This window comes from Anopheles darlingi, chromosome 3, assembly GCF_943734745.1.
Source record: "Anopheles darlingi chromosome 3, idAnoDarlMG_H_01, whole genome shotgun sequence".
Lineage (NCBI taxonomy): Eukaryota > Metazoa > Arthropoda > Insecta > Diptera > Culicidae > Anopheles > Anopheles darlingi.
The window spans coordinates 61,179,772-61,202,041 of NC_064875.1; the positions used below are offsets into that span (position 1 = coordinate 61,179,772).

General features: G+C 45.0%; 5 protein-coding genes across 9 annotated transcripts in view; 2 read left to right on the forward strand and 3 right to left on the reverse strand.

The window, feature by feature from the left end:
* Positions 1-2,376: 2,376 nt before the first annotated feature.
* Positions 2,377-16,626, reverse strand: LOC125956729 (zinc finger protein ZFP2-like). 4 transcript variants are annotated; one of them, XM_049688865.1, is made up of 16 exons: positions 16,197-16,626; positions 13,786-13,941; positions 12,699-12,837; positions 12,544-12,621; positions 12,208-12,291; positions 11,799-11,882; positions 11,353-11,436; positions 11,032-11,115; positions 10,418-10,501; positions 9,686-9,769; positions 9,513-9,596; positions 8,897-8,980; positions 8,341-8,424; positions 8,084-8,167; positions 7,375-7,585; positions 2,377-7,143 (listed from the first exon to the last, which is right to left on the reverse strand). In XM_049688865.1, exons 1-16 carry the CDS (start codon positions 16,221-16,223, stop codon positions 6,240-6,242), a joined length of 2,355 nt encoding a protein of 784 aa, XP_049544822.1. In that variant the 5' UTR covers positions 16,224-16,626; the 3' UTR covers positions 2,377-6,239. The 4 variants fall into 4 exon arrangements, with proteins under 4 accessions (XP_049544822.1, XP_049544823.1, XP_049544824.1 ...); XM_049688866.1 differs by lacking the exon at positions 10,418-10,501; XM_049688867.1 differs by lacking the exon at positions 8,084-8,167.
* Positions 16,627-17,029: 403 nt separating this feature from the next.
* On the reverse strand, positions 17,030-17,997 carry LOC125956775 (translocator protein). Its single transcript, XM_049688968.1, has 2 exons — positions 17,460-17,997; positions 17,030-17,387 (listed from the first exon to the last, which is right to left on the reverse strand). The coding sequence occupies exons 1-2, from the start codon at positions 17,787-17,789 to the stop codon at positions 17,178-17,180; spliced, it is 540 nt and encodes a 179-aa protein (XP_049544925.1). The 5' UTR covers positions 17,790-17,997; the 3' UTR covers positions 17,030-17,177.
* Positions 17,998-18,133: 136 nt separating this feature from the next.
* Positions 18,134-19,306, forward strand: LOC125956781 (protein FAM136A). Of its 2 annotated transcripts, none has more exons than XM_049688976.1 (4): positions 18,134-18,330; positions 18,450-18,632; positions 18,703-18,894; positions 18,957-19,306. In XM_049688976.1, exons 2-4 carry the CDS (start codon positions 18,546-18,548, stop codon positions 19,101-19,103), a joined length of 426 nt encoding a protein of 141 aa, XP_049544933.1. In that variant the 5' UTR covers positions 18,134-18,330; positions 18,450-18,545; the 3' UTR covers positions 19,104-19,306. The 2 variants fall into 2 exon arrangements, with proteins under 2 accessions (XP_049544933.1, XP_049544932.1); XM_049688975.1 differs by having other exon boundaries at positions 18,135-18,315.
* An 87-nt stretch (positions 19,307-19,393) lies between these two features.
* On the forward strand, positions 19,394-21,203 carry LOC125956760 (retinol dehydrogenase 13-like). Its single transcript, XM_049688949.1, has 3 exons — positions 19,394-19,575; positions 19,654-19,920; positions 19,993-21,203. The coding sequence occupies exons 1-3, from the start codon at positions 19,499-19,501 to the stop codon at positions 20,642-20,644; spliced, it is 996 nt and encodes a 331-aa protein (XP_049544906.1). The 5' UTR covers positions 19,394-19,498; the 3' UTR covers positions 20,645-21,203.
* An 877-nt stretch (positions 21,204-22,080) lies between these two features.
* LOC125956750 (dnaJ homolog subfamily A member 1) overlaps positions 22,081-22,270 on the reverse strand; it is a 1,788-nt gene continuing 1,598 nt past the window's right edge. Inside the window, exon 1 of the mRNA XM_049688930.1 lies at positions 22,081-22,270. This exon is cut by the window's right edge and continues 1,598 nt beyond it. The gene's annotated coding sequence lies outside the window, so the exon portion shown is untranslated.

Here is a 22,270-nt window from a genome sequence, read left to right on the forward strand (position 1 = left end):
GTTAACCATTTCTAGGAGCAAAGTAAGGGCAAACATTTACTGAATCTATATCGTCTTCTCTGTCGTACGATATCAAATTGTTTCTTACCATTTCGCAGGTCGAGGATCGTTCCAAAAAAAACTAGTTGATGAGTCTACTCTTGCGAACTAAAACTGATCGAGCGCCACTCGTTGGTCGCGCCTTTTATTGGTGGCATCGCGTCATCAGCAGTAGTTCTTTTTTTGTCTTTTCGTTGTGCACCGTAGGAGAAGAAACACGTTTTGAAGCGAATCTCCTTGCGATCCTTTCGTCGATCTCTTGGCCAGATGCTACCTCTCCTTCATAGCAATCGACCTTGAATGCCATACTAATTCCGACCTGGAGTATCATCTTCAAACAACAAGCACCGTGCGATGAAAGCTAAGATTTTTGCTGATTATTTTCGGGAGAAATATATTTAAACAGAACAGGGAACACGGAGTAAATGCACCATTTATGAACTATTAGATTAAGTAGTTCCGATGTTAGCATATTTAACCAGTTTATCCATTTTATACGCAACATCAGTATCCTTATGGCATAGAGTGCTTCCGTTGAGTGCAAACGACAAAGCTATTATCCACAACCAGCACCACCCAGAAGGCATTCCAATGTTTTGGCATCGATTGGAGCAGGTGTCACGTAATATTCACCAGGCGGTTCCAAGCGGTATCCATTTTCATCTGCTGAATAATTATACGTTTGCAATTTTCCGTCGCTGTCGATGTATTCGTATTGGCCCGAGACCCGGAGAATTCCTGTTTTAAGATCAATCACACCCTCTTCTCGACGATACTGGCCATCCTTTGTTCCATAGGAAAAATTGTAGCCATTCTCGTTCCTCTTATTATCAAAAAACACTAACGCATCGTCGATTTTGGTCGTAGGAGCAAGCTGAACTACGCTGACTAACGATAGAAGTGCCAATGCCAACAAAATTAATGCTGACCGTTGCTAGAGACAAGATACGAGAGAGGATTTATTAAGGATTCACCTTCTCTTTCTAACGATTTCGAACTATTTCTTACCATTTCGTAAGCCAAGAATCGTTCCACAGAATTAGTTGATGAGCCTGCTGTTGCGAACTTCAACTGGTCCAACTTCCATCGCTGACCGCGCCTTTTATTCGTGACATCGTCGTAGTCGTAGTTCTTTTATCGTCTTTTCGATATCTATCTTAGAAGAAGAAACCCGTTTGGAAGCGAATCCTAATCTCGATAACTGCAAATAGCTTCACAATCACACAAAAATGTGCTTCATTTGCATGGATTCGTAGATTTATAGGCCAGTCCTCCAACGCAAATGAGTTATGTAGCTCTAGGGTTTATGATCGGTAAAGCAGAACCAAAGATCAGAAACATTCTCAAGAGTAGTTTTCAAACCCGTTTTCTTACATTGCAGATTAGCAATAGGGTTAATCTTTAACATAAAATGGACTATAAGGATAAAGTATTCTATCGCCTACCAACAGATTTTTGATAAAAGCATTAAAGAAATTCTTGAGACTATTGAACGATTGACTTACGATTGATCTGTTTCTTACTATTTTGAAGACAAGGAATCGCTTCGTTGTCGATTTGGTGAGCATTATATCCGACTGCAGCAAACTAAACTTTAGCCTCTTCCATTAGCCATGCATTCGTGGCGCAAATTGCAAACTTGACATGTATCTGCGCAACTCCATATTATGCACCGAAATACATGGAATCCTATGCAAATTGTTTTGACTGGAATGGATGCCGATTATGCGTGAATCGAATCCACCGATGGAGTCTCCAAATCCCAATCTCTTTCGAGTGCCCAATTCTTTCAAGCGTACAGGGTTTAACTTTTGTATAAGCGAATCACTAATAAGTATTTCTTTTCTTTTATTGATTGTTGTTTCATACAATTCATCAATCCGTCACGCGCCACTACGCTGTAATCTGTAATTATAATCGTCATTCTGCGGTCATACTTTCTCACGCGAATCACGATCGTAATAGTAGTAATAGTAGGAGGATCGAGAGCGCGTACACATACACAGCAGCTGCCACTTCTTTCTGTTTTGATAATAGAAACTGTCTAACTAAGGACAACGTAAAACAAAAGGATGGTGTTTTGTATCCACGATGGGACAAAAAAAAACTTAGGGTTGCGACCATTCGAAACATACAAACAACACACACATATGCACACTCACTCACATCGGAACTGAAATCTAACTCTATGTCACTGCGTATAGGGGCTTCTTATTCGGAACATCCCTGCGCTGTCCTGGTGCTGCTGATAGTGACGATTCGTTGTGTGTATGTGCGTGTGTGTGTGTGTTACAAGAACTAAAAAAGGAAAACCAGAGTTCCAATTGTTTGCTTTATGTAATGTGTTTATAATAGATTTTAATGTATATAGTATCTATATATAGATATTAAGTCACAAACTTAACCACTAAACTGAAATAGGGAAGCGCTGAGGCACCACATCTAACAGCCACATTCATTACAAACGAAACAGATGGCGACGACGGTGGCGGGGCATCATCCGTCACAAATCCGCCATACTCGCGCCTACGCTAGTAACGCAACAACGTAACACACATAAAAAAACACATTCGGGAAGAGGAGAGGGCGCGATTTGGGGAGGAAGAGTGTGGGACCACAGTATACAAAATATGGGTGTTGAGTGAAGTACGCATCCAGAGCATCACGTGACAATTCCCCGCTGTTCTCTACCACTCGCGCACACATCATACAAATGCACCAATCCTATTACTCGCTTCCCTTTGGATTGATCACACATCATCTTCTCTCATTCTCTACCTCTCTGGATACCATAGGACAATGCCTTTGGTTCCACCTGGTTCAACAACCGTTTCTTTACAGATCAGTAACAACAATTCCTCTATATAAATCCTTTAGTTTCAGCCTTTCGTTTCACGGGCGGAGAGTTTTCTCCTCGTCGTCGCCCCGTTGGGTGCCACCGCTGCCGCAATGCAAGCCTTACTCTTTTTGATATAAGATCTCTTTCTGTATCCGCTTATGTCTATACACTTACTCGCTCATTTAACATACATGCCCTTTTACACTTTCCCTATCAAATCATAGCAATCTTGAATGTGTTTGTGTGTGTCGGTGTGTTTTATTATGCTGCAAAGGTTGCATTTTTTCAACCTATTTCTTTGCTTTCTATACTATCTGCTTGCTATCTTTCTCTTTCTCTGTTCTGATTACTTCTTGCAAAACAAAAAAGTGTTATGTTTTAAACACGATCCTCGAGCTATCCTTTAGTCGCACTTGTCTTGTGTATGTGTGTGTTACGGCTGGCTTTCTCTTCTTTTCGTGCTCTGTTTATAACAGTTCAGCTTACCATTTGCATGTTTAATGTCTTTTTATAACATTCCGTGGTTTTGCTTATTTTGTTTTTTGCTACTGAAGTTTTCGTATGTTTGTGCTACTTGTGGTTAACTACTGCTGTTTCTTAACGACGCTATGAGAAGCTTGTTTTTTTTTGTTCCGACCAGCTACTCGAAAAGTTTCAACTCCAGCAGCTGATTGATTGATGGTAAGTAATGGAAGTAGTAAGAGTAAAATTAATGGTCATTCATACCACGTTTGCTAGACTGTTCTGCGCATTATAGCTCTTAGCCATTTGCTGTTCGATGCTTCTATGAACTACTTTTGATTTCTATGTCTGTTCTGCCGCGCTGTTCAGCATCTTTGCATTGTTGAGCTGCATACATCCATTGCTACAACATTGAGGGTATGTGCCTTTTATGATAAGCATCGTAGCTTTAGCTTATCATTATCTTATTTTCTTCTCTAGGAACATACTGTACGTGCACCTAAAACCTGTGACTGTGTATTTCTGCACTACGCCATCGCGCAAGTCATTATGTGCAGGTACGCACTCCTCAGGGTTTGACTGTGAGGCGCGCTTGCGCCTTTTTAGTGGCATCTTTACACAAGAGATCACTGGAATATGCGCCCTGCCAGCATTGCTAATATTCTCTGCTACTATTAGGGGAAGTAGGTTGAGCCTAATACTCCAGCAAAACATTGCAAGGCCAGCAGGTGTAACCGGACCATGGAAGCACTTACATATACATATATTTACACATAACACACAAAACAAAACGCGATCATGTCTAAAATATATACACACACACACACACACACTCATATACTCTGTGATAGTAATGTGATCATTACTTTTTCGTCATTCTAGTATACATGTTATACCTTTGTCAGGATACAGCTGCTAGCGGTTTCAACTTCAAAACACACGCTAGTGCTAGGTTCTACACACACGTACAAACGCACACACACAAGTCGACATAGGGATGTTGATGAGCGCACCTATGCACGTCGCTTCTAATACCTTAAACAAGTAGGCTGCTGGTATCCATTTGACTAAAATATACCGCGATTTGGCGCACCCCAGTCCTGCCCCGTCACATTCACAATGTTCAAAGTCACCATTCCTTGGAATCTGAGTCACGGGGAAATAATTGGTTAACGCATGTACAAAGAAGGCGCTACCAATATAAATCGTCGAATGAAATGCTGCCGATGATGTTGCTCTAATTAGAAGCTTCCTGAGAATCAAAACGAGTTTCGATCAATTTAAAACGTCTCCGATTGACCAGATAGCAACATTTGGATCATTAATGTGTTGCGGCGTAGCAGGCAGGTAGATAGACAGTATACCTTGCCACACTCGCAGTACATAAAATATAAATCAATTATCACAGCCCCAATGTCACACGCAGCACTCAGTACATAAGCATCATCGTCAGCCTTATATTGTGACACACCCTCGTAAATGAACTCGTTTTGAAAGATATTGCGACATTGAAAGTAGATCCCATTCTCGAAGCAATTCCGTCGATTTGTCATGTTACGTTGCAAGACAAAGACACATTTAAGACACATCGCGATAGAAGATCATTTTTCTCCAGCAAAAATTTGCAAGTGGAGGAAATCGCAATAGTCTACTTCGGTTTCTTTAAGAAGATATCATAATAGTTGCTAGTAGGTGCAGAAAAGATGGGACCTGCCGTAGGCATCAGGTAGGCTCTGGCTCTAACGGCTGGTTTTTAGTCGATAACGAAAGCATTCAGGGGGACTGCATATTACATCCACGATCGAGGCGAATTGCAAAATGTGCATGTGGGCATATGTCGTTTTTTTATGTCATTTTATATCACAACCTGTTGCTCTCCATTGGTGATGAATGTACATCACCTCTTCATCTCTCTCGTCCACCAGGAGCAACACTACGTACTAGCTGCTTTTCTCGTTGGATTATCACAATGATAGGAGGATACGATCGATGCCTCATCTTTGCTTTTTTAAAGATCCGATCCTACTACATGGTAGAGTGATTCTGAAGCGAAGCATAAAACATAAAAATGCGAAACTGGGCAGCGGGGAACCCCTAGATCCCTAGGTCCCTTCTACACTTGCAATCTGTTCATCTTCATATTTTTGTTTTGTGAGTTGTTATGTGTATTAGTGTGCGTATGTGTGAGTTGGGCATTTCTTTTTTCTCTCCCTGTTTATAACAATCTCGCACTAATCATAAAAAGCGAACGCAGCAGAGACTGGTACTGGTTCTACTCGTTCTCCTCTCTAGAATGCCATCGATCGATCAGTCGCGCATGGGCCTGCATCCTCCACTTGCATAATGCTAAAAATCTTTATCAAATACAATTGTTATTGTAACTAATGATAAAACGAAAATCTACGATAAAAAAAAACATTCAGCTCGCCTTTCCGTTGGCAGCTGGATGGATGACAATACAGGATGCCATGATGCTCTTTTCTTCCTTCCCTTGTTAATGTGAACGCAACAGTTCAACGGTTGCGCTCTCCTGAGTATTAGACTTGATTTTGCCTTCATTTGCTTAACTGCTAAATTGCGCTCGCCCCCCTACAAACAAACTGCTACCTTAGAATTCATGTGGGGACAACCGCCCCACCGGTTACCGCCACTGCGGTTGTCGTTACTTAGCGCCGCTGCCGCCACCACCACAACCGATACCACCATTATTATCGTCCTCTTCTGGACGTTCAAGCTTCACGATCGGCATACCACTAGTATTGGTAATGGTGGTGGTGCTGGGTGGTCCTCCTACCAGCGAGCTTCCGCCAGCGGCAAGCAGTGCCGCAGTCGATGAATTGAGTATAGTAGCCGGGCTGACCGCACCTACCACTGGTGCCGCACCCCTGCACTCGCTCCATTATGTGCTGTGGTTGTTGTTGAAGGATGGAATGTGGAACAACGGCGACAGGATCTTGTGCGACAGATTGGGCAAATGCGAGATGTGCGGATGGTGGAAGTTCACCTGATGGTGTAGCTCGGATGCGCCCGCATGCTCCTGGCCTGGTGCAGTATTGTGCGGCAAATGGCTCGTAATCAAATGATGTGAAAGCTGCTGCTGCAAATGAATTGGAAGATTGTGCTGTTGCTGTAGCACCAAATGTTGCTGTTGTTGTTGCTGCTGCTGCTGTTGTTGCTGTTGCTGCTGCTGCTGATGACTACCGACAGGAGAGAGCTGCTGCTGGTGAGTCTGCTGTTGCTGGTGGGCCTGTTGCTGCTGCTGCTGTTGCGAGTGATTCGTGTGCTGCGTCAGACCGATACCTGGTGGCGTGTGTTGCTGTTGGGCATGCGGATGTCCGGTAGCGATGCCTCCGCTTAGAATAACACCGTTCGATGTCACGTGACCAGCGTGTGGAAGGTGTATCGCATTTGCCAGCGAGTGAGCAGTCACGTTCGAACCGATCGACGATGAAATGACAGACGTTAGGATGGCCGATGGCAGATGCATCTGGGAGGTCGGCGGTGCGGACGGTGGCGGTGGTGGTGGTTGTGCCGATTGTGTCACCTGCTGCTGCTGTTGCTGTTGCTGCTGTTGGCTGACGTTCAGTGGAATGGGGCCACCGTTGTTGGTGGCCCCGATATGCTGCTGCTGTAGCCCACCGGAATTGGAGCTACCGTCGATGTCGACCTCGCTCTTGATATTCTCCAGCTTCACGCTGTGTTGCTGCTGAGCCACATTGTTTATATCACATTTCTTCGTGTGGCGCTCGAATTCAATTATGTCTTCGAACTGCATCTTGCACGATTGGCAGTTGTACAGTATCCTGTGAGAACACACGCATAAAGAGAACCCAAAAGAGAAGAACAGAGTGGTCAGGAAACTCGAAATTGGAGACGAAGAATGGATTTAGAACTATTTCCCTCGTGTATCAGTATGAACCAAACTTGAAATGTCCTCAACAAGGACTAGGAGATGTTGTGAAAGTTTTCATCATTAACAACGCACCCTCCCGAAACATGTTGTTAGTCTCTCATATGACAACCCCGATACTTACACCATCACTTGGCCGTTCTGTTGCTCCTGCTTCATTGCTTGCTTCTGGTGCACGAGCAGGTGCTTCTTCAGGTTGGAATACTGCGAGTAGGACTTGGGGCACAGTGGACACGTGTGGGGCCGAATACCAAGGTGCACCATTTCATGCTTTTTCAGGTTGGCACGTTGCGAGAAAGCCTTATCACAGCTTTTGCATTTGAACGGTTTTTCTCCTACGAACACCGAAAAGGAAAACACACAATTCTCATCAGTATACTCTGGGGGAATGGGATTGCATACCGATTGGTTTGTTGCGTCGTTTGGCTTGATATTACTATTAATCATGCGGACAACAACAATAGTATGTAAACACAACTAGACTAGACTTAGAGGGAACAGACGACGGATGAGCATCGCATCGAAATACCAAAACGTAGGAAATCTAAAATATGTACCAAGGCAGAATAAATATTGTTTCAAAATGAGGTAGAAGATGGCTAGCGCTAGGCTAAACCTTTGCGAATTTGTGACTTTAAACGCGATTTGATACTCATCTAGTTCAGAACTGGAAATATAGGCTGTTTTGCTTGTGTTTAATAGTGTAGGTTAAAGCAGAAGTTGAAACCACTAGCATTAAAAGAAGCTTACAAGTACACAAACGAGCAACACCAGTTATCGCGTGGAAACGTGTTAATAAAGGACAAAAACAAAAAAAACAGCATCTTATTTACCCGTATGGAGCATCTGATGCTTAACCATATTGGCCTGCTGGGCAAACGCTTTGTCGCAGGTGGGACATTTGTACGGTTTGATTCCTGAACGCATCACCATCAGCAACATCATCATCATCACCGCAAGGGGGAGAGGGGAAGAAGATCGAAAGAGAAAAAATGGAAGGAAACGATCAATAGGCTAATGCTTCTAAGGGGTCCAATTTTTGTTCATGAATGAAATATTGCCAAAACAAAGGAAGAAAATCGTATATTACCGCTGTGAAGCATCTGATGTTTGACCATGTTCGCGTGCTGGGCAAAGGCTTTGTCACACACTGAACATTTGTAAGGTTTTATTCCTGTTCCGAGTGGTTCCCGGTTACCAGACAAAGGTAGTAGAGTATTCGCAGCATGCCGATGCGTTGCGTTTCAAGTGGTTTGGCAGCCATTTGGAAGGGAAACGAGCCATGAAAAAAGAGAAATAGAGAAAGATAGGTAGAGAGAAGAAAACGGAAAGCATGAATAAATGGCAGCCCAGGTGATTTATTCGAATTGAAGGGTGTTTTGTTGGCACTGACCAACTTCCGATCGATGGTAAACCATCAAACTTCAAGCTCATTTACGGGAGAGCATAAAACGTTGCAAGGGTTTCTAAGGACAATCGCATTTCAGAGTGCTAGGACGGCAATCCGGTAGACGAATGTGTTGGAGAGGGAATTGATCGAATATCATTGTGATCATTGGAAAAGGAGAAGATAAAATCAATGAAAAACAAGGGAAAGGAAACGGGTAGGTTGGTGCCCGGAAAATCGTATCGAAAATATGTATTACCCGTATGAAGCATCTCGTGTTTGACCATGTTGGCCTGCTGAGCGAATGCCTTGTCGCAGGTATTGCATTTGTACGGTTTTAAACCTGATGGACGGAAAGAAGGAGGTTTCGTATTTTTAGTGGCCGGTTAACATTTAATCTAAAGGACGCATATGATGGGAAGGGACAAGGAAAGTAGAAACATAAGCACGCAGCAAAACAGCGGAAAGCAACACGCCCAAGAAGCACCAAAGAACATGCATTTGATGGCGGACAAACATCAACCCGTCTGGCATAGCAGATGTGTAATTGTCTTTCGAATAGGTGATGGCAATCGCGCTAACTTTGATGCTAATTCGTTTTAGTTCCAGTGACTACTGCGATTACATACGATCATGTGTCAACATTATTTTCGATTCGCCTATTGAAACGAAAGCGAAACTCTTTCCATTATTGGTTTAATTGGGTAGTAACATTATGTTGTCGCAACAATTTTCTTTTTCCAATTGAACGGGATCTCTTCCGATACTTCGCAAAGGTAGTTAAGAAAGTATATTTATTTGTAGGTTTCATTTGTTTAATAAAAGAAAGAAAAAGGGAAAGAGGTAAATCTAAAATCTTGTGTATCATGTATTACCGGTATGCAGCATCTGATGTTTCACCATGTTGGCCTGCTGGGCAAATGCCTTATCGCAAGTGCTGCACTTGTACGGCTTCAATCCTGCGCCGCCCGTAAATGGACAAAAAAAAGAACAAACATAACGGATCAATCTTCGTCAATGGATCAATGCCAAGGTCACTACTACTAACCAGTATGAAGCATCTGATGTTTCATCATATTGGCGTGCTGTGCAAATGCCTTATCACAAGTGGGACATTTGTACGGTTTGATACCTGTAAAAAGACGAGTCGAAACAAACCGATTGATTAGTTATTCATGCGACTGGTGTATGATTGTGGCGAATGATAGGCGACGATGATGATGGTAGTGATGTTATCCACGACTAATGACTAATGCACACTAATGAAGGTATAGTTTTTGTAGATTGAATGATACATTGAAAATTGTTTCTCACACGGTTGCCGATTGATCCACAACATTTAAAACACAATTATCTTGAAATGGTAAATAGAGTTAAACTAACACAAAAAAACACTCGTCCTTATCAATCGTCAGGGCCTTTTTGAAAGGAATACGGCGTTTAAGACTTATCCATTAGAAATTGAAACAAGACACATCTTGTTGGGCTTTCAAAAGATCTGAGATCATTTATCCATCACACAATGATACAATGCTGCAATACACACATTCAGTCTCATTTCTAGCATAGCTCTAGTTTGTTGTGATCCGACAGATGGGTAGCGGGAGTAGGGAAGTAGGGAAAAAAGTTTTTCTCCGGCACGATCGCGCCCAAAATGATATGTGTGTGAGTAGTTCCAGTATCCTAACATTTCATGACGACTAATGGATGAGGAGTAGTATGGTGGCTCTCTGCGTGGTTTAACCGAGTATTGCTGTATGGTGGTCCAGGGAAGTATTACCAGTGTGCAGCATCTCGTGCTTGACCATGTTCGCCTGCTGGGCGAACGCTTTTCCACAGGTAGAGCACTTGTACGGTTTCACGCCTTTGCAGATTTTGCCATTAATGGTGGGATGATATTAACGTTGCCGGACCAATTCACGGGGGATTTGATGTTACATCAAATCGAGCGGTACACCCGTGGAAGCAAGATGTACGAAAACAGAGAAAGGGTGGCAGAACGGGCGGACGGTAGAAACGGGCGTGGATGAATGGGCAGGCAGTGTGTCCGAGAAAAGAGCGGAAAAGAGAAAAAGAGAAAAAACCGATCAGTGACATAAAAATGCGATTATCAAATAGTTAACGGAGTCTAAGACGAAGAGACAAACGAGCGCTGGGACTACGTGGTCAGTTAGGGTGGATACAAGAATCATGAACGTAAAGAAAGAAATTCAACATTATAAAAAGGGAATCGTGGAGAAAGGTAGGATCAGTATTCGTTATTGCATGAATGATCAGCAATTGCCAATCTTCAAAAGAATGAACTCTGATCATAAATAGTGCTACCAAATGTTTTATGTTGAAGTGTTAAAGGTGATGATTGGAAAGAAAATCAAAGACGAAATAGGAGCTTACCGGTATGCAGCATTTGATGTTTCACCATGTTGGCCTGCTGGGTAAAGGCTTTCTCACACACGGGACACTTGAACGGTTTAAGTCCTGCAAGTGTAACAGATAGAAACATACGGTTCTTCTGGTTAAAAAGTGTTCTAATTCCGTTGAATTAGATAAAGTGAAGAATGAAGGAAAAAAAGAGAATCCACACATATCAAATAGACAGTTACTTGTTGTGCATGAACAAATAGGGAAGACAACGTTACTCAACGGATTATAATGGACCAGTAGGATAAAACTATCAATACTGTCTGGTAATTCTGTGTGCCGCTTTATATTTACCTGTATGCAGCATTTGATGCTTAATCATGTTTGCATGTTGAGTAAATGCCTTCTCACATACTGGGCATTTATAGGGCTTCAGACCTTTCGTCAGGAGCAACAAGTGACGCGATGGAAATCACAGGAGGGGAGGATGTCACGACGTTCAGGTCAAATCCGATGGAACAAAAATGTAAATAGAAAACGAATCATCACTTGGCAAGTGCGTTTAAATGAGGCAGACACTACATGACGAGTTACGATTTGGATCAATCGAATAAAACAACAATGAAAATGATAAACAACAATTATAAGGAACCCAAATTATGATTGACCAGACAAAACCAACACATGCTTAGTTCAAAAAGCAAAGAAAACATAATGTATGATGAATTTTTCATCCTTATTAAAGTACGAAAGGAAAAAGGACAGAAACCTAATGGAAGACAAAAAGATAAGAAGCAAACCTGTGTGAAGCATTTGATGTTTGACCATATTAGCGTGCTGCGAAAATGCTTTCTGGCACACGGGACATTTGTACGGTTTGAGGCCTGAAATTGAAATTGAGTAAAAATACAAATCAATAGCAGAACAATGATCTAAGTCAGCAATATATGAGCGAAAGGATTATTAAAAAGTTCTGATACTTTTAGGAGCAGCATTAACTTGGTGGCAAATATTGCAATCGCATTGGCTGTGCTATGGTCATCACGCGTGGTTATTATGATGCTTACTTTCAATCTAAGCTTTGTAGAATTCCAAATAATTCATAATTGAAATAAAGGGGAATAAATGAACGATAAATGACAAGGGTACAAATGAACAGAAACTATTTCTCGCCTATCGTCTAGTGTATCCATGTATTAGTACACTTACCCGTATGAAGTAGTTGATGCTTCAACATGTTCGCTTGTTGGGTAAAACACTTTTCACAAATCGGACACTTGAATGGTTTAAGTCCTGGTGGATCGATAGAAGAAAACGATATGATTAGTATATGACCAAACAGTTGCTTCTACGCCGCGCATTCTACTGCCTTCTGCGAGTACTGCTGCAGCATTAGGCCTCAGTATGAACCAAACATAAGAAGTCAGCAATGCAAAATTGTGATCAAAATGTGTTAGTTTGTCATCATGCTAATGCTGCAGCAGCTGCTGTACACGTCCGAGAGGGTGCCATGTGCTCTACTACACCGGCCATTAGTAGGCTTACCGTTGTGGACGAGATCATGCCGCTGAAGGTTGGCTAGCTGAGTAAAGCCTTTGTTACAAATCTGGCAGACGAAGGGACCTACAAAAACGGTAAGACGGAAGCCAGTTAGGAGGAGCTTGCGGAGTCGTTGAAGGAAAAAAAAATAGTTAACTTACGTTCTCCGGTATGTGCCTTGGTGTGCTTCCACATAGAACTATGGCTAGGAAATTCCTTACTACATATTTCACATTTAAACTTATTCTCTGTCAAGTGCTTGGTCTGATGTAGCTGCATTTCTTCCACCGTATCAAAGCGCTAGAAAAGAGGGATAACATTGAATAGGAATTAGTGTTGCTTCAAGCAGCGATTGTCTCGCACATGCCAGAGCATAAATAGATTTACACTCGTATTTACAGCCTGATTACAACACATTTTTTATCGTTTTACTACATCAAAGAAGTTTTTGATCTGCAAATTCCATTAACAATATGACATCTAGTGACTATAAACAAAACCCTTTTACTTTAAATATATCTAACCATCTTATCCAAATCTGTTCTATCCTTCAAAGGTAGACAGGCATTGTGTCAGACGCAAAACAGTGCAGTAACGCGCTCCTGCTGTGCTTGTAAGCGAAGCAGAGAGGAGGGAAATAAGGATACCGGCTCAAGTCGGCTCGGCACAGCATAGGTACACCACACCACCATACGACTTGCCTCCATAAACCTGATTCTGGAAGACAACAGGCTGGGACGGCCAAGCGAACGAAAGCGAACCTTCGATAAACGACGAGCGCAAAGGACGCTGCAATAGGAACGGGTTTGGTTTCGTTCATTCCTTTTTAAAGCCTGTCCGTTTAACCAACCAGCCGGCTATTTCAACGAGCCTGGCAACCAGACCACTTATCCATGCTTGTTTAGAGCCCACGAGAAAGAGGATTCGTTCGAGAACGCTGCTGGTGGTGTTTTAATGTTGGTGTGGGTCTCCCTACTGGCATGTGTCTTTGTGTGGCTGGTTTGAGGACTACCAAGGCACAGCGAAACTCGTTCACTAGGTTGAAGCCTTTAAACACCTCTTTCTCCTCTTTTCGGGATCAATTGTCAAGATCCAGAGAGTTTTACGAGCGAGAACACATGATGATGATGGCGGTGGACGATGCGACACTACATGCATCGCGATTTAAATGATTTTCTCGACGATTTGCTTTTGATCTCCCTTTAGTATTGCCTTATTCCCCTCCTTCCCCTCCACCCTAAAGCTCACCTTGCGGCATTGGGGACACTTGATTTTGTTGAGATTAATGAGCGTATTGCTCAGGGAGATGGACAAGGCTAGTGAATGCTTATTGTCAGTCAGCGCCTCGTGGTTAAGCATCTCGTTGCGTCCGAGCTCAATTTCGCCATCCTCGAATGTGGTTTGCTGTAAAGGAAAAACAAAATAAACACATTAATAAACGATAACCACACGAGGATGACAAATAGGCGTCGGAGAGCGTCAGGAGCAGAAAAGCTTTCGCTACTAATATCAGCGAATTCCGCCACGAACCAAGAGAGCTGCACCACGTAATTGAAATCATGCTTAAATCACATTTTATGACCTAAGCGTAGGAGGTGAGAAGGAGTTAAAGATCAAATTAGATCTTCATCCCACAAGAGAATGAAGGATCTTCCTCCCCTGCACCCCTGCCCTTTCATATCACCAACTCGACATGAATGGAATGAAAGATAAATAAATAGCTATCTGACTGACTGACGATTACCATCCCATCCCGGCGGCGGTTTATGCGCCGGAAAAAGGTTCTGGAAAAAACCATGCTGCTAGACCTCTGGATATGTGTGAAAGGGAGAAGCAGGACGAGCCAGCGAGTGAAAGCGAAAGCCATATGAACGTGCTACAGGGTGAACGAGATGAGAAAAAAGAACCGGAGAGCAAAGTGGCCCATGAATTCATCTTAGCCGAGGTAGTCAGGACAACACGAGATTTTGTAGACGTTTTATGGACGGGTTTACAATGCTCCTCTAACATTGGAAACCCCTACGCCAATGACCCATGTTAGGGCGATAGATCTATTATCTTTATCCTTTAGATAACCTTAAAATGGTCTTGAAAGTTGGAGGCACCATGTTGGTTGATAATAACAGCAACCACAGCAACCGGAGTAATGTGCAATGTGTTTTCAGAGACCACTAGAGTTTTGTATACGAGAACACACTTTTCCAGCTTCCTACAATTCATCATCGACCCCTATTGAAACTACGTGAGGGCATCCTTGCAACACCCCCTCCCCATCCTTACTCAATGGTGTGCGTGTATTGCCGTGCCCCGCGCTTCACACCGCGATCCACGATCACCAGAGTTTGCCAAAATTTCGCGAATTTCATGCGCGAAACGAAGAGGACGAAAGCAAACGCCGAAAACATGGCCGAAACTACACACAAGATGGAAGAAGGTAGCGAAGAAGAAGCCACACACACGCGGAGGGTACCGCGACTGCAAAAAAAAAACTAGTCCACCGTACGCGGGTACGCGAATAGAAGACGCGAGAAAATGGTGTGAAGCTCTCTAAAATTTTGCGAACAAAAAAATCGCAATTCGCATAGCTTGCTGCGAGAGCCCGGTTCGGCCCGGAGGGGCGAGGGAATTGGTTAACTAGGGGGGCCGGGCCGAATGCTGTGTGCGAGAGATCCAGGGAATTGCGATGGATGGTCGGTCAGCCGGCGCAGGTTTCACCGTGCTAGAGAGCGACAGACAGAGACATAGAAAGAGAGACCGATAGACGGAAGCAGCATAAGCATGTAGGAACAGGAGAGGGGGGAGGAGGACGAGGCCCGAAAAAAATGCCTTTATGTGATCCATCGAGGAGAGCAGAGAAGAAATTAAAAAAAAAACCCCTACGGACTGCTTCGATTTTTCAGCTCTCTCGTGAGTTAAGGAGTTGGATCTTTTTTTGTGTCTCGTCTCTTTCGCTGCTGTGCGATGGTGAGGTTTTGCGGGGGGGCCGGCGTAGGGGGGCCGCGAATTCGCGAAACCACATTTTGGCTGTTCGCTGGCACCCGCACTCATATTTTTGCAAGCTACCCCCCCAACACTCCGCACGTATAGACACACACGGTACGGTGGAACGCACACACATCAGCTTCTCGTGCCGTCTCGCTCTTTCACACGTAGAAACCACAGTCGCATAGGTTGGGAAAAAAAGTTCATACACCAAAAAGTGCCCCTCGTCGATTCCGATTTCGCGGTGGATACCGTGCGATAACCGATAACCCTTTCATCCGCCGGTGATTCCCTCCCGAAGAACCCGTCTCCACAAACCAACATGTCGCAGCCGGCGAACGCATTCGCCTGTCCGTTCGCCCGCGTGTGTGCGAGCGTGCCAGCGTGTGGCGGAACCGGATGGGCGAGTGACGACAATGCTGCGAGAGTGGGACGGGAGCTCGCATGCTTCGATCGCCGCCTATGCGTGCCGTTCGTCGGTCTCCTCGAGGGTGACCGCAAAATCGAACATAAGCGCACCCGCAGCACACATCAAGCGGCGCATAGTAGCCATGTTTAATTTGAATGATAAAAAAGAAATACCGCGACCGCGACACCGACACCTGCGATTTTCATGCGCTAGCGTTCGCTCTATCGATTTGATGATGGTGGTGGTAGTGGCCGGTTCTGCTACTTACCAGCGGGTAGAACATGGTACGGTTCATCGGGCCGTACTCGCACGGGGAAAGGCCGGATCCCTCGCGGACGGACGCGGCAGCACCACAGACACCACGCGGACACGAGATGCCGTCACGTCAGAGGATTTTAGGCAGGGAACTGGGAACAAGTCTTTGCGGCACTTCCTGTGCCCACAGCTGGAGCACTACTCGTTTCCGGTCCTGGTTTCGGGATCCGTGCTGGGGGCGCTCCTTTGTGTGTGTGGGGCACGCAGGAGCACACTCTGCGGCGATTACGTGCGAACCGCCGAAATACTCCCACAATCGGTTTTCCGTAGAAAGGAGAACTATTACCGTGTTCCGTTCTTTGTAGGGTTTTCATTGAGAAAAAATAAGAACCAACGAACAATTTGGGATGAGGCGAACCATCCCCGGACAGCCACCGAACCGAACCGCGTTTCACGAGAGAGTGAGCGAGAGAGGGCGAGCTGCGCTGAAAATGTCATCCGCCCGGTCAACACTAGCGTCGTATAACTACGATCAGGGTCGCAATTCAGTCGAATTAGAATGTTTTTACGTGTGAATTACGACCTAAACGTAGGAAAAGAGGACTTACTGTGCAGATTTTATTTTACAAAACCAATTTGAATACAGATTCCATCGCTTTCCTCGTGGAAGCGTCCTTTGTGCCGTAGGAAAAACCGCTGTAAATTAGTGGTGCGTGGGTTTTTACCAGAACACATGTACTTAATGTTACCCAGCAACCCACATCATTTGCTAATGGGGATCTTGAGTAATGGATTTCTTTGCCGAGTTTATAGCTAGTCAAGTTGAAGCAGGATCCACTGTTTATTAAAAAAAAACCGGAGGGTTTAATTAAACATTTGGAATATAAACTGATGTAGAAGACGCCCCAGACGCCGAATGGAATCCCGTGATTGTCTTGACCCGTATCCGTTCTCTTTTTATTGCACCACAAACGATAGGTGCACGGAAGCACATTTAATTCTTCTTCTCCGAATCGGTGATCTCTGTGATCGTCGCACCCTTGGAGGGTGTATTGAGCTTGTAAATGCTGTAGTTCAGGGCGGTAGCGAAGGCACACCAGGCAAAGTATGGAACGAATAGAAACCCGGCAAGGCGGTCAATGCCATAGAATGCCACACCTGTTGCGGCAACGGACGAAGTCAAGGCCACAATTTCAACAACGCTCTAGAAAAAAAGGATGATCAATTAACTATCTATCGCGTATTGGTCATGCCACCGTTTATAGGGATAGCTTACCCATTTCAGCTCATGGCAGCTGAAGAAGATCGGCGACCAAGCCCAGTTCAGGGCCAGCTGGGTACCGTAAAGTATCAGTGGGACACGGGCTGGTCCCGAGAATCCGCCGCCCGTTTTCCACACTACATACGATGCGTATCCCATGCTGGCGTAGAGCGTTGTCCACACCGGACCGAATACCCAGTTCGGAGGACGGAAGGAAGGGAAGTTGAGCTTGCTGTACCAACGCTCGATTTCCCGGCGCGTTAAATAACCATTCACGAATCCGCCGAGCTGCGGCAACACGACTGCAGCCCCTATCTTCGCAACCGTACCGTAATCTACTGGCATGTTTCTCCTGCAAACTGCAACCGACTTTACGGATGCACCAACTGGGAATGAATTTCACAACTTTTCAGCAGAGTGATCGTTTGTCTGCACGCTGTAAAACCGGATATCCGATAAGACAATCGCAGAAAAGGCAGAAGAGTCGATTAAGCCTGTTGGAAAGATACCACGGAGAGTGACGAAATTGCCGGGCAATTAAGCAAAACAAACAATTAATTGAAAAAAAAGCAAAAAAATGACGTCATCGCAGGCGAATTCGCCGCACAGGGCGACACTGCGATATTCGGACTCGATTTTTTGGTACCTAACTCTTGTTTTTGGTACCTAACTCTTGTTTTTGGTACCTAACTCTTGTTTTTGGTTCCTAACTCGATTTTTTGGTTCCTAACTCGACTTTTCAAAAACTGACTTCAGTGCCCTCCGGTCAACCCGGTCGCCCCGAGAACTGGACAATTCCCCGTGAACAAAAAAATTGACGCCTGAGGCGTCAAGTAACGCCTGACGGGAATAGGCACCTTATACTTGGAAGGTAGAATAAAAGAAGGTTATCAACACATCTAAACGAATTAACGCTTTGCGAGAGTCCTTTTTCGCTGGATTTCCTTCATTCGCCTCGTGATGTAACCTAACCCCGCTCCCTTCCTACCGTTCACTTCACCCTAGCTCCTGCTGCCCGTAAACAACAAGAGAAAGGATCACCTGCGTTCCGGATCACCGTCCCGGGAGTGCTTGTTAACCGATTCTGTCGATTTATTGAAAATGATCGAACAACAGAAGCAACGGATAGAGATGGAGATCACCAAGCAGTTGGATGATCTCGATCGCACGGTACTGCGGAAAATGCAGGTAAGATTTCCCACCGGCACCTCGAGCTACCGGCGTTTCCTAACTTGCGACCTTTCGCGTATCTTTGTAGGCAGATATGCATGATTGTGCGGCCAAGTGTTGCAAGGACATGACCTCCTCAATGGACACGGTACAGCAGTGCGTCGAACGGTGTTCCGTGCCTGCTCAGCGAGCGCAGCAGCACGTGGAAACGGAAATGAACTCGTTCAACAACCGGCTCCAGCGCTGCGTTATGGACTGCAACGACAGTATCAAGGATAAGGTAACGGATGCTGCGTCCGCCCCGCTTTGTATCTGTGCTAAACACACGCTCCTCTGTTCTAGATGGGACCGAATCCGTCGGAAGGAGAAATCGCCAAGTACACGGCCGAGTTCGAACGATGTGCCATCAAATGTGTGGACAAGCACGTCGAGATTCTACCAAACATGTTCGCCAGCATGCGGAAAGTGTTGCAACGTCGGTCCTCGTGAAGAGGCCGTGCTGGATGTGTTCAGTTGAAAGCGTGCGTCCAATCGCGGGAGCATGCAGCATTTTGCCTTTATTTGTACGGGATCCATGATTCTCCTTGAGTATAGTTTTGCTCTATCTGTGGGTTTCGTTATTGCAGGGATTATGGGAAGTTGTATATTATATAGAACCAGTGCGCTGCAATAAATGAATCGTGACAAATCAACTAACAGGCCGCTAGCTGCAGAACAGATCGGAGATTTATTTAGCGTAAACGAAACACGTTTTATACGTGCATCCCGCATGGCAACACTGCTCAACTCACGCAACATTTGCTGACTGCGATGTAAACAAAAAAAAATCGATTTTCCACTCGGAGAGCATGAATTAAAGTTTGACCGCGACCTGGCTGGTGAAAATGTCTATCTTTCGAAGTAAAATAATCCTAGCGAGTAGCGCCATCGGTACACTGATCGGCGGTACTGTGCTGTTAAAGTGAGTATAACCTTTCAAACGCGTTACAAAACCGCAGAAGCAGACGGGTTTGATGGACCGTTTTTTCCTGTTTTCCAGGGATTACATGCAGGGTGCCAAGTTCCAAAACTCGGATATTCGTGCCGATGGCAAGGTGGTGATCGTAACCGGTGCCAACACTGGCATCGGCAAAGAGACGGCTCACTATCTGGCCCGGCGTGGCGCTCACGTGTACATGGCCTGCCGGGATATGAAGAAATGCGAAGAAGCCCGAACGGACATCGTCCTGGATACGCGCAATCCGCAGGTGTTCTGCCGGGAGTGCGATCTGGCTTCGATGCAATCGATCCGGCAGTTCGTGAAGCAGTAAGTATATCGTAGACGAGTTATATAAGAGTCGGGGTACAATCACGCCCACATCCGGTATCGTTTCCATAGATTCAAAAGCGAACAGCAGCGCCTGGACATACTGATCAACAACGCGGGCGTGATGCGTTGTCCCCGGGCCGTTACCAAAGAAGGCATCGAGCTGCAGCTGGGCGTGAATCATATGGGTCACTTTTTGCTCACCAATTTACTGCTCGATCAGCTGAAGCTTAGCGCACCGAGCCGGATCGTGGTCGTGTCCAGCTTAGCACACACGCGTGGCCAAATAGCGCTGGATGATTTGAACAGTGTCAAATCGTACGACGAGGCCCGGGCTTACGAGCAGAGCAAGCTAGCGAATTTGCTGTTTACCCGCGAGCTGGCCAAGCGCCTCGAAGGCACGGGCGTCACCGTTAATGCCGTGCATCCGGGGATCGTGGACACGGAGCTTATGCGGCACATGAGCATCTTTAACAGCTGGTTCTCGGCCATCTTCGTGAAACCATTCGTTTGGCCGTTCCTCAAATCACCGCTATACGGTGCACAAACTTCGGTTTACGCGGCTCTGGAGCCGTCGCTAGAGAAGGTCAGCGGGCAGTACTTTAGCGATTGTGCACCGAAGGAGATGGCCGAGCAGGCCAAGGATGAGCAGGTGGCCAAGTGGCTGTGGGCGGTGAGCGAAAAGTGGACCGGCACCCTGACCGGTACGGCTGCCGTTTCCTGACAGCGGATCCTGCGTATGAATGACAATAAGGATATTGTTATTTTTACGACACCCGATACCATCCAGCAGCAGCAGTAGCGGTAACATTGATTAACGTTCACCGATGGTTACCATGGAAACGCCGCATGTTGAAATGGGTCGCTCCACAAAGCACCAACCATCGCATCGCGTTCGATTCCTAGTCTAGCAGCATGTGTTCCATGTTATTTTTCTTATTAAGTAGCTTGTGCACTCGTTCGTTCGTGGGGGGAGGGGGGTGGTTGGAGCAAAAGTAAAGAAAAGCATCTTAATCGTAACATGACAAATATTTTTTTTGTTTTATTGTACGTTAAAATTTGTAATCGTACACCTACTTGGTACGACTATTCAAGTAGTGCACATTAGCATCAGCGAGCGCAAACAAAAAACGTCCGCTGTGAGTCAGCCCGTTGACGGTGGAATGACAAAGCGAGAACGCAAATGAGCTAACTCGCGGGGTTTATGTTGTAACCTAGGCTGCAGGCTGTTATATCACCAATCGAGTATTTTGTAGCGAAAATTCACAACTTCCCCTTAACTCATATCGATAAAATGAATAAAATATCGGATATAACAAACAACTCTTTGGTCGTTGTGTTTTACTACATGCAGTTTTTATTTCCGGTTTTCCATCATTACATCAGAATTATCATGATAAGGAAAACCCCGAGGAGTGTGTGTGTGTTGTGTGTGCGAGAGGGGTTCATAAGGGGAGGGGTTTGGGGTGACATTTTGGTTAACCAAATGCCGATAAGGAACAAGAAGAAAAGTAAGGTTAGAACCTTGTAGCACCCTCCGGAATGATGGCGACCTTCGCCGTGTTTCAAAGAGCGAGAAAGGGAGAGAGACAGAGAGAGATCGAGAGTGAGCGACAATGAAAGACGACCCAAGAATGGTGCTTATGGTTGATTATAAATATTCCAGCGAAAAGCTCTTTATTCTTGAAGAGAACTCTCATGTACGCCCGTTTTATTCCAGTATGATTATATCAGGTGTCAATTACTTCAAACAAGTCAAATTAGCACTCTACACTAGTGCAGAGCGATTCAGCGCAGCACACTGCAAGATGCAAGTCCCACTCACTGGAGTGTGTCAAGTATTAGGAAAAGAGGGTCGTTGGTGGAGGGAATGGTGGGGCTACAGGTCAATCGACCACCACTTCCAGTTAGTACCACAATTGAAAGACAAAAACTTAATTCGATTTTACTTTCCCCTCGGCAGGCGCTGACCGACCAAACGGTAGACAACCCCATTTCCATTCTCGTCTAGTAAGCTTTGATCTACATATTCTATTCTTTTTCATTTTCCCGCATACTTGGACCATCGCCACCGCGACGGCCGATTGAGTGTGCTTTGTGTGTGTGTGTGTATGTGTGTATAATGAGAACGGCGGTAAGATAGGTTCTAAAGTTCTCGTGTTATTCTTGATTCGCTCGCGCATCAGCGATGTCCTAATAATTTATTGTAATGAATTTTGTGTCCACACATTCACCAGACTAACGCAATCTGGACAGTCCTGGTGCAATGTCGGGGGATGTCGACGACCTTGATAGAGGCTATTGGTTTTATAGGTTCTTTGTATTCAGACTGGGTGCGTGTACAGTAACT

Coding starts and splice junctions, on each gene's coding strand:
- LOC125956729 (XM_049688865.1), bottom strand. CDS start 16,223: ATGAACCGTACCATGTTCTACCCGCTG. Junction 12,622..12,698: donor CAAGGCACATACCGGAGAAC/GTAAGTTAACTA, acceptor CCGTTTTTGTAG/GTCCCTTCGTCTGCCAGATT. Junction 12,292..12,543: donor GCATGATCTCGTCCACAACG/GTAAGCCTACTA, acceptor TCGATCCACCAG/GACTTAAACCATTCAAGTGT.
- LOC125956760 (XM_049688949.1), top strand. CDS start 19,499: ATGTCTATCTTTCGAAGTAAAATAATCCTAGCGAGTAGCGCCATCGGT. Junction 19,576..19,653: donor GGCGGTACTGTGCTGTTAAA/GTGAGTATAACC, acceptor CCTGTTTTCCAG/GGATTACATGCAGGGTGCCA. Junction 19,921..19,992: donor ATCCGGCAGTTCGTGAAGCA/GTAAGTATATCG, acceptor TCGTTTCCATAG/ATTCAAAAGCGAACAGCAGC.
- LOC125956775 (XM_049688968.1), bottom strand. CDS start 17,789: ATGCCAGTAGATTACGGTACGGTTGCGAAGATAGGGGCTGCAGTCGTG. Junction 17,388..17,459: donor GCTGCCATGAGCTGAAATGG/GTAAGCTATCCC, acceptor CTTTTTTTCTAG/AGCGTTGTTGAAATTGTGGC.
- LOC125956781 (XM_049688976.1), top strand. CDS start 18,546: ATGATCGAACAACAGAAGCAACGGATAGAGATGGAGATCACCAAGCAG. Junction 18,633..18,702: donor CGGTACTGCGGAAAATGCAG/GTAAGATTTCCC, acceptor GTATCTTTGTAG/GCAGATATGCATGATTGTGC. Junction 18,895..18,956: donor ACGACAGTATCAAGGATAAG/GTAACGGATGCT, acceptor CCTCTGTTCTAG/ATGGGACCGAATCCGTCGGA.